This window comes from Pipistrellus kuhlii, unplaced genomic scaffold, assembly GCF_014108245.1.
Source record: "Pipistrellus kuhlii isolate mPipKuh1 unplaced genomic scaffold, mPipKuh1.p scaffold_m20_p_45, whole genome shotgun sequence".
Classification (NCBI taxonomy): Eukaryota; Metazoa; Chordata; class Mammalia; order Chiroptera; family Vespertilionidae; genus Pipistrellus; species Pipistrellus kuhlii.
Window position 1 is genome coordinate 1,311,746 of NW_023425546.1, and position 12,657 is coordinate 1,324,402.

The 12,657-nt window shown below is 42.8% G+C and overlaps 1 protein-coding gene across 3 annotated transcripts in view; it reads left to right on the forward strand.

The window, feature by feature from the left end:
* Nucleotides 1–12,657, forward strand: part of TBCEL (tubulin folding cofactor E like) — a 70,577-nt gene that overhangs the window by 20,521 nt on the left and 37,399 nt on the right. For 2 of the 3 annotated variants that reach the window (XM_036412610.2, XM_045572345.1), the window contains exons 2-3: nucleotides 7,342–7,491; nucleotides 9,452–9,591. In XM_036412610.2, coding sequence (XP_036268503.1) covers nucleotides 7,359–7,491; nucleotides 9,452–9,591 — 273 coding nt within the window. In that variant the 5' untranslated portion in view covers nucleotides 7,342–7,358. The remainder of the gene's footprint in view (nucleotides 1–7,341; nucleotides 7,492–9,451; nucleotides 9,592–12,657) is intronic. The other variant, XM_045572346.1, reaches the window with a different exon arrangement.

The following is a 12,657-nucleotide window of genomic DNA, read 5'->3' on the forward strand; positions in this document are numbered from 1 at the left end:
GGGTCCAGTTTCTGGAGAAGGCTGCACACTAAAATGAAGAGACTGGAAAAGAGTTAATTTGGGGGGCCAGGCGGGAGTCCACCTCTAGTGGGAAGACTACCACTAGGCTCTGGCCTTGCTGTCCCTTTTATTGAGGCTATGGGATACACCCATTACCCTTAACCTGTTAACCGGGGAGTTCGCTTTTTAATTACGCAACGTACAACGGGCGCATACTCTTTCACTAGGACGTGTCAGTATGTCACGCCCAGTGGACGTAATTTTATATTATATATTTTTTATTTATACTTAATTAAAATAAATGAAATATATATTTTTTCGTTTATATATAAAGCACAAAGAAAAATACAAACTTATAAACAAATAGAAAAGAATACCAACAAAAAAATGGAAACATCGAATTAAAAAATTATAAATTTTACAATTATAAAGATTACAAAAAATATATATTTTTTATTTCTATACACAATAAAAAATATAAAAAAGTTAACAATTACAGAACAATAAACAAAAGCACACAAATAGAAATATTGAGTTTAAAAAATTGAAATATAGATGTAAAAATTCAAAACTCAACTTCCGTGTGATATATTTTAAAACAATTGTTGATACATAGTGCTACCTTACAATCCGGACACCAGTATGTAGATTCTTTCCTAACACCTTTTTTGTAGCAAACTCGGCGTTTTCTGGATTTAGTTTTCCTATATCGCTTTTCATTTGTTCTGGAAAATGCCTTTCAACTAAGCGTGATGGTTTAGATGTAGAGCTGCTTGTTGATGTCTTTGGGTGAGTTTTCACTATGTTGTTATCTACCAATTTCTCTACACACTCTATCAAAAAGTGTTATCGATCCAAATGAGCTTTATCTTTTTTTGTATATAATATCACTGAAGCAGCATATATCAATGGTAGAAAAAATTTTTTATAAAATTTTTTTACCCTGTTACGGGTAGCCGTGTAGGTCATCATAACTCCATCTCCCAAATCTACGCCGCCCATATTCTTGTTATAATCCAGGACAACATTCGGTTTTTCTTGCCTTCTTCCTCTCTTTTCAATCATTGTCTTTTCGTCATTATGAATAGAACTGAGCATCAATACGTCTTTTTTATCTTTCCATTTTAAAACCATAAGTTTGTCTTTGATTCTTACTATATGTTCATTTTTCTATAATTTTTTTGTTTTTATTTCACTGGGGATTCCGACTCTGTTTATCCTCATTGTTCCAACAATGTCTGTATTGTTTTGACACAAGAGTTCAGCCAAATGAATTGACGTATAGAAATTATCTAAGTAAATCCTATACCCTTTATTCAGTAAGTCATGTGTTAACTCCAAAACCATTCTTGTTGATTGTTTTTCTTGTGGGTAGTTCGAACCATAATTTGTGTCCTTGCCTGTGTATAAAATTATATTTTGTATGTATCCAGATTGGCTTTCACTCAAAATAAACAACTTCATTCCAAATCTAGCTCTTTTTGTAGATATATATTGTTTCCAAGATAAATTCCCTTTCCATAATAAGAGATTCATCTACGCATATTTCTTGTTCACATACATAAAAACTTTTAAACTTTCCTGACAAATTGATGATTGGATCAATTTTATATGTTTTCCTATTATATAAAGGTTGGAGATATAAAAAATATAAGTAAATAATATATAATACGAAAATAGGTAAGTGTAAGTACGTACCCGTCACTGCTCACCCAGAACACGTCCACCACTCTCAATAGCGAAATTATACTGATTCCTTCCGTGTCTTAAATTCATGTCGAGACATGTATGGATGACTAATACCTTTGTTGTTCGGAAATATACGTCCCGCCGGTTTCAGTGCGCAACATATATTTCAAGGACGTATTCATATGTCCTGCCCATACCCGATATTGTTTTACCTTTGATGTATTTATTAAGCAGCTTCGGGAGAAACCCAATGTCCTTAGGCAGGTAATAATTGGATTATCATATCAGTAAGGATTTACATGATTTCAAGATGGGGAAGTTGCCTCAGTTACCATTGTCTCAATTAGATAGGGAGTGGTTGGCTCTGACCTTTCAGAGCTTCTAGGTTGACCAGCCTTTTACATCTTTCTATTAGTGAGATAATGATTGGTTTCTGGCAGCAGGTGGCTTTTGGAGTGTAGTTTTTTCTGCCCTTCTCTGATGAGTAGATGAGATGGGTTAGTTGTGTGTAAGTGGCTTCATGTCAAGTGACTGACAGTAGTTTTAAACTACTTGAGAATGTTTCCCTGGTCTCCACTATGTTTTTGCTGTGAAAACTCTTCCTGGAGATGTAGCCTTCTCCTAAACTAATGCATATTTTAAGAGAATTACTGCAGTTTATTTTTCAGAATTGTTTCCTGTCCCAGTAGCCTGGATCCTGGGGGTGGCTTCCTGCTGCAGAAGCTCCACTCCACCTGGCTAGTCCCCAGGAAGAGGTGGCAGGCAGGCCTGACCTCCCAGATCCCATGGGCTTTTTTATGACTGTCACCTCTGCCTCTGGAGCCCATATGTTCCAGAGCACAGTAGTTTGGATAGTTGGGTAATTTGGATGAAATATTTGGCTAACATTCATTAACACATTTAACTTGTCTAGTGAACGAAGTGGCTGCAGGCCTGAGGGTACTCTCTGCACCCTCCTCCACACAGTACACTGTGGAGCTTTTGCTTCGTGCTGGACATGGCCTATTTTCTATTTGAATTTCATACTAATTTTGACCTAGTCCTTTGGGGATATAAAGTGCAAATTGATAGCATTTGAGGGTACTTCGGTGACTGGGTGCTCTGTTGTGATATTAATCTACTAGAGGCCCAGTGTCCAGATTTGTGCACCAGTGGGGTCCCTCGGCCTGGCCTGTGGGGACTGGGCTGAAACTGGCAGTCCAACATCCCCCAAAGAGGTCTCAGACTGTGAGAGGGCACTGGCCAGGCAGAGGGACCCCACCAGTGCACAATCGAGGCTGGGGAGGGACTGCAGGAGGGCTCCAGGGTGTGTCCAGCCCATCTTGCCCAGTTGCTAACCTAGAAGCAAGCTAACCTACCTGTTGGAGCATCTGCCTCCTGATGGTCAGTGCGTCATAGCAACTGGTCGAACGGTCGAACAAACAGTTGGACACTTAGCATATTAGGCTTTTATTATGTAGGATTTGGCAAAAGTACACTGAGGAAGTTACCTACCAACATGCTCTTTGTCCTGGACATTCTCCAGCCTTTACAAGAGCATAGTATAGTCAGGATTGGAGGCACAAAGGAGTTGACATTTTCACAGGCGCACTCTACAACTTGATGATGGGACCAAGTGACATCACCCAGGACTCAAGGCTGCCGACTAAGCACCAATTTAGCACACTTTTACAAATGTGTCAGCACCATGCCTACTGGAGAGCTAGTCAGGTGTAATTTGACACCTGTTTTCTCCCCCAGAAAGACATAGATTACCCTCCTACCCCCAAAAAAAACCTTTTCAAAGGCTTCGCTTAATTAAAAGATCTTTTTTTTTCCATCCTGGATTCCTCAGTTTTCAGTCTGCTTGGTTTTCAATTTTCCTTTTCCACTACTGTTCCTCCTTAAACTGCCTCAACAGATTTTGGGTAGATTTAGGTTACTGATTCATTTTGCAATCTTAACTTTCTAATTCAAAGCTCATGTATTAATGTGTACACTATCTATATTCCTGGGAAGCTTTTTCAATAGAGTCTCTTGGAAAGTGGTCAGTGAAGGCACTGGCACTGCTTTTAAGTCTTTAGGGGGAAAAGGAAGGAGATGCCCAGGCTGTCTGGGAGAGTTGTTAGGCCTGGGACCATGAAGAAAAACCTTTCTAGGTGCTATGCACTGTGATTACTTGCTTACGAGGACTTACTTTGATTTTAATATGTGTTTAATATTACCATTCCTCAGTTTTCTCCATTTAAATTGTGTATAAGATTATTGCTCTTGAATTGCATAGATTTGAAGTGAAGTGGTCCTGATGCTTCCAGTTAAAAGATGCTATTTCATCTCAGGTGACCATTATGCTGAGGCTGACAGCTCAGCACCCTCTCCACACCCTTTAATCTTTTGAAATGCTAATTGCGTGGAAGATAGCAGTGTAACTTCTTTTTGTTAAACATTTCTAAATTTTTTCTTGGCATTTGCTTGAGACAGTCTTTGATAAGAGCTGAGGTGCTGTTGCTGATGACATAGCCCCTGCTCCGATAAATTTACATTGAAAAAAATAACCTTTCAACTGGAAGTTTCCTGAGGCCTAGATGACTGCATCTGCTGTGACACACTCGGGACTGTGGGAGAGGACACTGTAGCACTGATCCCTGTACGTGGACAGAGCTGAGACAGGCTGCGTCCTTCAGCTCAACGAGGATCCCCACAGGGCAGCCCTGTATTCTCAAGGGGACAGTCTGTAGTCTCAGCTGGTAAATTGTACAAATACAGTTTTTGGTACTGCAAGTGGACAAGTGTTTGTACTGGCACAAGAACAGACACACATGTCAAGGAACAGAATAGAGAGCCCAGAAATAAACCCATGCCTAAATGGTCAATTAATCTACAACAAAGGAAGCAAGAACATATATTGTTGTAAAAGTCAGTCTATTCAATAAATTGTGTTGGGGAAACTGGGCAGATAAATGCAAAGCAATCAGACTAGATCACTTCTTACACCATAAACAAAAGTAAATTAAAAACCAGAGACTTAAATGTAAAACCTGAAACTATAAAACTCCTAGAAGAAAAGTTAGTAAACTCTTTAAAAATATATTTTATTGATTTTTTTACAGAGAGAAAGAGAGAGGGCTAGAGAGTTAGAAACATCGATGAAAGAGAATCATCTATCAGCTGCCTCTTGCACACCCCCTATTGGGGATGTGCCCGCAACCAAGTTACATGCCCTTGACCGGAATTGAAACTGAGACCTTTCAGTCCACAGGCCGACTCTCTCTCAACTGAGCCAAACCAGTCAGCAGCACAATTATATATATATATCTTGGGCAGAGGCAACAAAAGTAAAAATAACTTGGGCAAAAAGCAACAAAAGTAAAAATAACGGGCAAAAAGCATACTCTGGCTTTTTGAAAAAAATTCAGAGAGGAAGGAAAAGGGGGAGAGAGAAAAACATCAATGATGAGAGAGAATCATTGATTGGCTGCCTCCTGCATGCTCCCTACTGGGGATTGAGCACACAACCCTGACCTGGAATCAAACTATGTGTGACTTCCTGGTTCATAGGACAACTCTCAACCACTGAGCCGAACTGGCCAGGCTCTGGCTCTTTAAAGGATGATTTCTAGAAGTGGACATAGAATAATTTGTTTCTATCTCATCAACTAGAACTTAATCATATTGTCATTCCTAAATACAGGTAGCTATGTACACAGTTAAACATTTTTTTTACTATGGAGGAAGAGGAGAAAAATAGAGGATTCATTCAAATGGCTTTAGTCTGATGTTTAGTCTTTACTTTCTGTTTAGTCCTTTTCCTGTTATTTTTAGCACATGAACCCTATGCACCAGCCAACAGTCTTCTTGTTGCCCTGGGTTGAGAATGATGGCCTCTTCCTCGAAGTCATGTAGCACTTTTCGTCTGTATTGTGATGATCATGTGCTGAACTATACTGCTGGCTTGTCTACATGTGGCCTTCCTGAGTCATAATTTTAAATATATTGGATATTTTATGAGTCATAAGGTCCTGAGTCATAAGGTCTCACCACAGTATGAATTCTTAGGAGCAGTGACCGTGTCCTAGGTGTCTGCAGTGCCTAGCCTAGTGCCTTATAAATAGTTTTTTGTTGTTTTTTTTTTAATTTTAAACCTTGTTTTTTTGTCTGCCCTGGGAATTGAGTGCAAACTTGTTTACATGTAAATTTGCCCTTAGGCTATCAAAAGGTGTAGCCATTTAAGTGTAAATGGACACATTGTTTAAACATAGCTGCTGGTTGGAATTGGATTACCTGTTCTGGGTGGGAAGGGCTTGTCATTCCCTTTCTCCATTAAAATTAAGGTGTTAGCTTTAAAAACCTCTTTTTGGCAAGAGACCTTAAACTTTCAGAACTTTACATTTTTCACATAATAAATCAGTTACTTAGCATTTTCTCAAATCAATAATACCTCCACATGCCCAAGGATACACAAAAGACATTTCCAAATAGATCAACCAATCTCATCCAGGCCCCACACAAGACACTCACAGATCAACACCCCAGCGCTATACTAACTCAACACATCCAGATCTAAGCCTTCCTCATTTGATTCAGCAGACCCTCAAGTTCCCCCAAAAGTTTCCAGCCATGTCTGAGAGGCAGCCTTGGGGCGGAGGCAGGCGAGGAGCGAGCTTTTCCGGGCCTGGCTGCTCCGGGCCTGGCCTCTGTTGCTCTGGTCCTTTCCACAACCAGCCACTCCAGGTCTGGCCACTGCCGCTCCCGACCTGGCTGCTCTGGGTGTGGCTGCTGCTGCTCCGGGCCTGGCCGCACCCATCCCGGCTGCTCTGGGCCCGGCTGCTTCAGGCCCAGCCGCTCCAGGCCTGGCCGCTCTTGACCTGGCTGCTCCAAGCATGGTTGCTGCTGCTCTGTGCCTGGCTGCTCCCAACCCGGCTGCTCTGGGCCCGGCTGCCCCAGGCCCGGCCGCTCCTAGCCTGGCAGTTCCCGGCCTGAATGTTCCGGGCTTGGCTGCTGATGTTTTGGGTCTGGCTGCTCCTGACCCGGCTGCTCTGGGCCCAGCTTCTCCGGGCCCGGCCACTCCAGGCCTGGGTGTTCCTGGACTGGCCACCCTGGGCTTGACCGCCTCCGCCTCAGGCCTGGCTGCCACTGCCCCAGGTCTGGCTGCTCCAGGCCTGGCTGTTGCTTCTCTGGTTCTGACTGCTGCTGCTCTGGGCCCTGGCTGTTGCTGCTCCAGGCCCGGCTCCCACTGCCTTGTGCCTGGCCACTCTAGGCCTGGCCGCCGCCATTCCAACATTCTGTCCTTTTTTTTTTTTTTTTTTTTTTTTTTTTTTTAAACGCATTTATGTTGCAATGTTGGCTGCTGAGTTGAGTTCTGACTTAGTCTTCGATTTTTCAAGATCTTTATATTCTTTCTTAAGTAATTTTACTATCTTTTGTTCTCCGCGGGCTCCTGTGCTGCTTCAGCCTGTTGCAGGGGTCGGCACCGCCCAGGAAGCAGCCCCCGGCCTCGGCTCCATGGCCTGCGCTCAGTGGTTGAAGGCCCAGGGGCACCCTTCCCCCCTGGGGGCCCCGTCGCCCGGCTCCTTGCTGGCGCCCGGCTGGCCCGTGTCTCAAATAATTAGTTCTTAATAAATATTTCTTATATTAGAAAATAAATAATCCTGATGACTTCTTGGTTTCTTGTAGAATTTTAGGAAAGGAAGATGGATCAGCCTACTGGAAGGAGTTTTATGCAAGTGTTATGTGAAAAATATAGTCCTGAAAACTTTCCTTACCGCCGTGGTCCTGGGATGGGAGTCCACGTCCCAGCTACACCTCAGGGCTCTCCTATGAAAGGTGAGAAAGAGATCGAAAAGATTTATTTGCTGGACTTACTTAGGACATTAAACCAGAATATTGCCTTTTTGCAAATACTTTTATTTTGAATTATGAGTCAGTTTTTCTCCCTTACTGTGATTTCATTTTTTTGAAAAAACTGAAAGGACTTGTTTTGCTCCTTAGTGGTCGAAAGTCATTTTAGTTGGACTCATAGGGCAAGAACGATATTTGAGTGATATCATTTCTACTACATATTCTTTCACGAACTTGGAGGGTGCAAGAGACTGCAAAACTCCTTTGTCCTCAACAGCCAAACAGCCTAATTGAATGACAAATTAGTCACATTTACGAAACTAACATGAGGTAGTTTATGCTGAGCCCAGTGAATGATACAGTGATTGGGGAAGAAGTTTAGAAGAGAGTTAATATCAGAAAAGGATTCAAAGCTGTGAGACTTGAACTAACCCCTCAAGAATGTAGAATTTTGTTAGAGAAGAGATAAAGACATTCTAGAAGAGGGATTATGATATGAGCAAAGATCTACAAATAGAAGTGTGCATGCTGTTTTAGCTCATTGTTGTAACAAACAGTTCATAGAATTAGTTCTTTGTAATTATTGAAAGTTATTATTGGGCAGTGTTTTGGTTCCTATATCCAAAGGTTAATGAGCATTTATTATTTCTCATTGCAGCGATCTTCTCATTCCATATCAACTGGAATGACGAAGTGGACTTCTTAGTAGGTCATTTTTTTCAGGCTTACCGTATTTTTCAGACCATAAGACGCTCCAGACCATAAGACGCACCAGTTTTTAGAGAAGGGAAATGAAGAAAAAAAGATTCTGAAACAAATAGTGTCCTAAAATATTTTATGTGCATTAAAACCCAACATCACAGTCATAAACACATGTAATCAACCCTGTAAAGTAAACAGCAGCATTTAGAACCATTTTAGAGCCGGGCAAGCACACAGAGACCACACAGAGCTGGGCAAGTAAAAAACCTTTTTTTTTAAAGTATATGTGTAGGCTGTATTTGGACCATAAGATGCAGGGACTTTTCCCCCCCACTTCTGGGGGAAAAAAAGTGCGTCTTATGGTCCGAAAAATACGGTAATTTTCTTTCTGAAAAACTTGATACTGATAAGTACTAAATTGAAAAATCATGCAATGTGAGGCCTCCATTATTAAATAATACTTAATGAGTCCTTGTTTTATACACATAGGGAAAGAGTGGTTGAATTCTCACGCTTACCCATTTTATTAGAGACTGGAGCCTGATGCACGAAATTCGTGCAAGAAGAACCCTTTCTTCCCCCTGCTGCCGGCACCGGTGGGCTTCCCTCCGGCACCAGAACCCGGAACCTGGGCTTCCCTCGCAGAGGGAGGCCTCGCCCACCATCTCAGCCCTCACGTGGGTAGCCTGGGCCTCCCTCTGCAGAAAATCACGGGGCGATGGCCGGGCCCCTACCAATCGCATCGCACCGCCTTGGCCATCCTGAGCCAGTGGATGTCATAGCGTGGTCCCAATGGCCATTCCACTGTTCGGCCATTCGGTTGATTTGCATATTTATGCTTTTATTATATAGGATATTATATAGATAGGATAGGATAGTAAGTGATTTTATTGGCACATGTAGACAAACAGAAGTAGGTTTGCAGAGACTACATTTTAAAGAGGAAAGAACTAAGGCCAGTAAGAAGACACTGGTAGTCAACACGAGTCATGTGGACCTGGCCTTCAGGTGGCGAGATGATGGCCTATGTGAGGGATGCCAGGCTGCGGGCGGGGAGCCCCGGGACTTCCATCTCCTCGGGGTTTGTTTCGAAACAAACTGTTGCCTGCTTCGAATTTGGGGTCTCCACTGAGAATTCAGAACCCTTGGGTCCCATCGTAGCTTTTGGTTTGATTCCTGGGGGCTGCGTGTGTCAAACAAGAACGAGGCTGACAAAGAAAGTGTTCTGTTTCCTGTGATCCAGATCGCCTCAACCTCCCGAGCGTCCTGGTGCTGAACAGCTGCGGGATCACCTGTGCGGGGGAGGAGACCGAAATCGCTGCCTTTTGTGCTCACGTGTCAGAACTGGATCTTTCTGACAACAAACTGGAAGACTGGCAGGAGGTAAAGCTCTCCTATCGCTGCTTTTTGGGGAATGCAGCAATAATCCTTGCATTGCTTATGGTATCAAGTATTCTGCTGAACTCGTTCTCATTTGAGGTTCTTGTTGCCTGTCTGCCTAAGATACATAACTGGCTATTTCAGCTGTTCTTACGGTAATTTTTCAATTAACTTGATTATTAGTTTTTACTAATGTGAAAAACACTGAGGAACTTTATTCCAGGCATCGAAAGGGTAATAAGTTGAGGGAAGTTTAGATTGCTAACAATGTGTTAAATTTTCTACTTTCATTTTTTTAAATATATTTTATTGATTTTTTTTACAGAGAGGAAGGGAGAGGGATAGAGAGTTAGAAACATCCATGAGAGAGAAACATCAATCAGCTGCCTCCTGCACACCCCCTACTGGTGATGTGCCCATAACCAAGGTACATGCTATTGACTAGAATCAAACCTGGGACCCTTGAATCCGCAGGCCGACTGAGCCATACTGGTTAGGGCAAATTTTCTACTCTTTCCCTGGTTTACACATCCTATACTTATTCTCTGCTACTACTTTAACATTTATTACTAAAAACCGACATAAAAGTTGTTTAGGGTTGGAAGTAATATTCTTGTTACTGACATTTATTCCAAATATTTTACCTGTTATTTTCGGGGAAACAGGGTAAAATATTTGGAATAAATTTTGGAAAAAATATTAATTTTTTCTCCCAAAGTTGTGCTAGGTCTTATTTTCAGGGGATGTCTTATCTTTCCATGCACTAGGTCTTATTTTTGGAGGATATCTTATTTTCGGGGAAACATGGTAGAATTTTTTCTTACTTTATTAAGTCTCTTTGGGAGTTTGACATAACAGATGTCTTTTGATCCCAGAGTAACTCTAAACCAACTATATAAATAAAAGTAATATAGCACTCTCTCTTTTATACACTGGAGGCCCTATTCACGAAATTTATGCAGGGGGCTCGGCCCCACAGGTTGTTCCGCTGTCTTGTCTAAGTAGCGTACTAGCTCTTTATTACATAGGATATCATTGCCTTTCTGATTATAGCATTACCCAGTGGAAGCTACCCTTTAGAATAGGGGTGTCGAACTCAATCAGAGAAGGGGCCAAAATCTAAAATCCAGCCTAAATCACGGGCCGAATCGTTTACTGAACAGTCATAAACTGTCATTGTGATGGAAACGCAGCGGAGTGCAGTGATGACAGCGCGGTGCGGGCCACATTGCAAGGCCTGGCGGGACGGATTTGGCCCGCGGGCCTTGTGTTTGACACATGTGCTTTAGAATAAGGGGAAAATAGTTTTTCTTTATTTGTTTTTAATTTAGGCTCTTATTTCTTGCTTGGAAAAGCTTGTTAATGGGTTATCCTGCCTCAGCTTTGTCTGCTTCCTTTAACCCAGTGGTTGGCAAACTGCAGCTTGAGAGCTACATGCGGCTCTTTGGCCTTTTGAGTGTGGCTCTTCACAAAATACCATGTGTGGGTGTGCACGTACAGTGCGATTGAAATTTTGTGGCCCATGCACAGAAGTTGGATTTCAGTTCTAGAAAGAAATTTCAATCGTTGTACTGTTGATATTTATCTCTGTTGACTAATGAGTTTGCCAACCACTGCTCTAACCTGTCTTCCGTGTGAGTAAGTGAAAGAGGGTGGTGCCTGGCTCCAGGCTGAGGGCCTATAGCTGTCTGTCACTGCCTGGGGTGGCCCTCCTTCAGCTGGCCCTGTGCTATTCCTAGAGTCTCCTCTTCATCTTTAACCTCAGCTTCTTACAGCGGGAGAAGCTGTTCCAGGACACGCTTCCTTGCTGTCAGTTCCTTCTCAATCCACTTCCCTCTTTCTGTGTCACAGCGCACCGGCCGAGGCCACTCCCCCAGGAGCTTCCCTGCGTCCCCCAGGCAGCGCTCCCCCGTGAAGGATTCCGCACAAGGTTCTGCAGTCACTGGCGCCCTCGGCACCTCCCTGCTCCTTGACCTTCCACAAAGTGGAGGTTTTGTCTTTTATCATCAGCACCCCACACTGGGCACTCAGATGTCTGTGACTTCAGTAATGAGTACATGACTGTCTCTTAAGGATGAATGAAGACCACTGCTCCAACTTGTCTTGTGATCTTAAAAATCCTTTCGTTTTTAGTGCTTCAGTTTGCTCTGGTTACAGACAGGGCTGCTGATAAGATTCATCACCAAGGCATTTTATAGATGCTTAAACGCATTACAAATTCTTTTTTATTTTATTTTATTTATTTTTTTAAAATATATTTTATTGATTTTACACAGAGAGGAATTGAGAGGGACAGAGAGTTAGAAACGTCGATGAGAGAGAAACATGGACCAGCTGCCTCTTGCACACCCACCAATGGGGATGTGCCCGCAACCAAGGTACATGCCCTTGACCGGAATCGAACCCGGAACCTTTCAGTCCGCAGGCTGACGCTCTATCCACTGAGCCAAACCGGTCCCGGCCACATTACAAATTCTAAGACAGCTTTCTATTGTTGAGTTTTCTTATTTCATAGCCTCAATCCAGTGACTGCTCCCAGTCATACTTGCTGCTTCCATGGAGATCCTCACCTGAATTCTTTGAGAGGCATGTCACTTGATTTCTAAGTGACTTGTTAATATACACAGACTTCTTGCTGTTCCAAGAAAAAGTCCCTATTTGTACATGTTTTTATTGATTGATACACTGATCTGAACAGTGTGGTTCACTATTTAGCAGAGTATAGTCTGCCTTCTTTGTCCTTAGAGGGGCTTAATTGACACGCGTGCTCTGTCCACACTGTACAGATGCAAAGAGAACTCGCTTGGTATCTCCTCAGGACCCTGCAGTGTCCTCCTGCCGAACGCAGGGAGATTTTTGACCTGCGTGGGCGACAAGTTGGACCAAACCTTCCTCTGAATCATTTCCGCTCCAGTGTCCCTGGTTCAACTAATCTGTCTCCTTGGGAGGGTAAACTTTACTAAGGTGCGTGCTTCGTGCTCTGACCTGTGCCTTTGCTACCTGGTGGGAAGCGCTTGGCAGTGATGATGCTGCTGCCTCAGGAGAGCAGTGTATGTCAGCGGGGGTCAG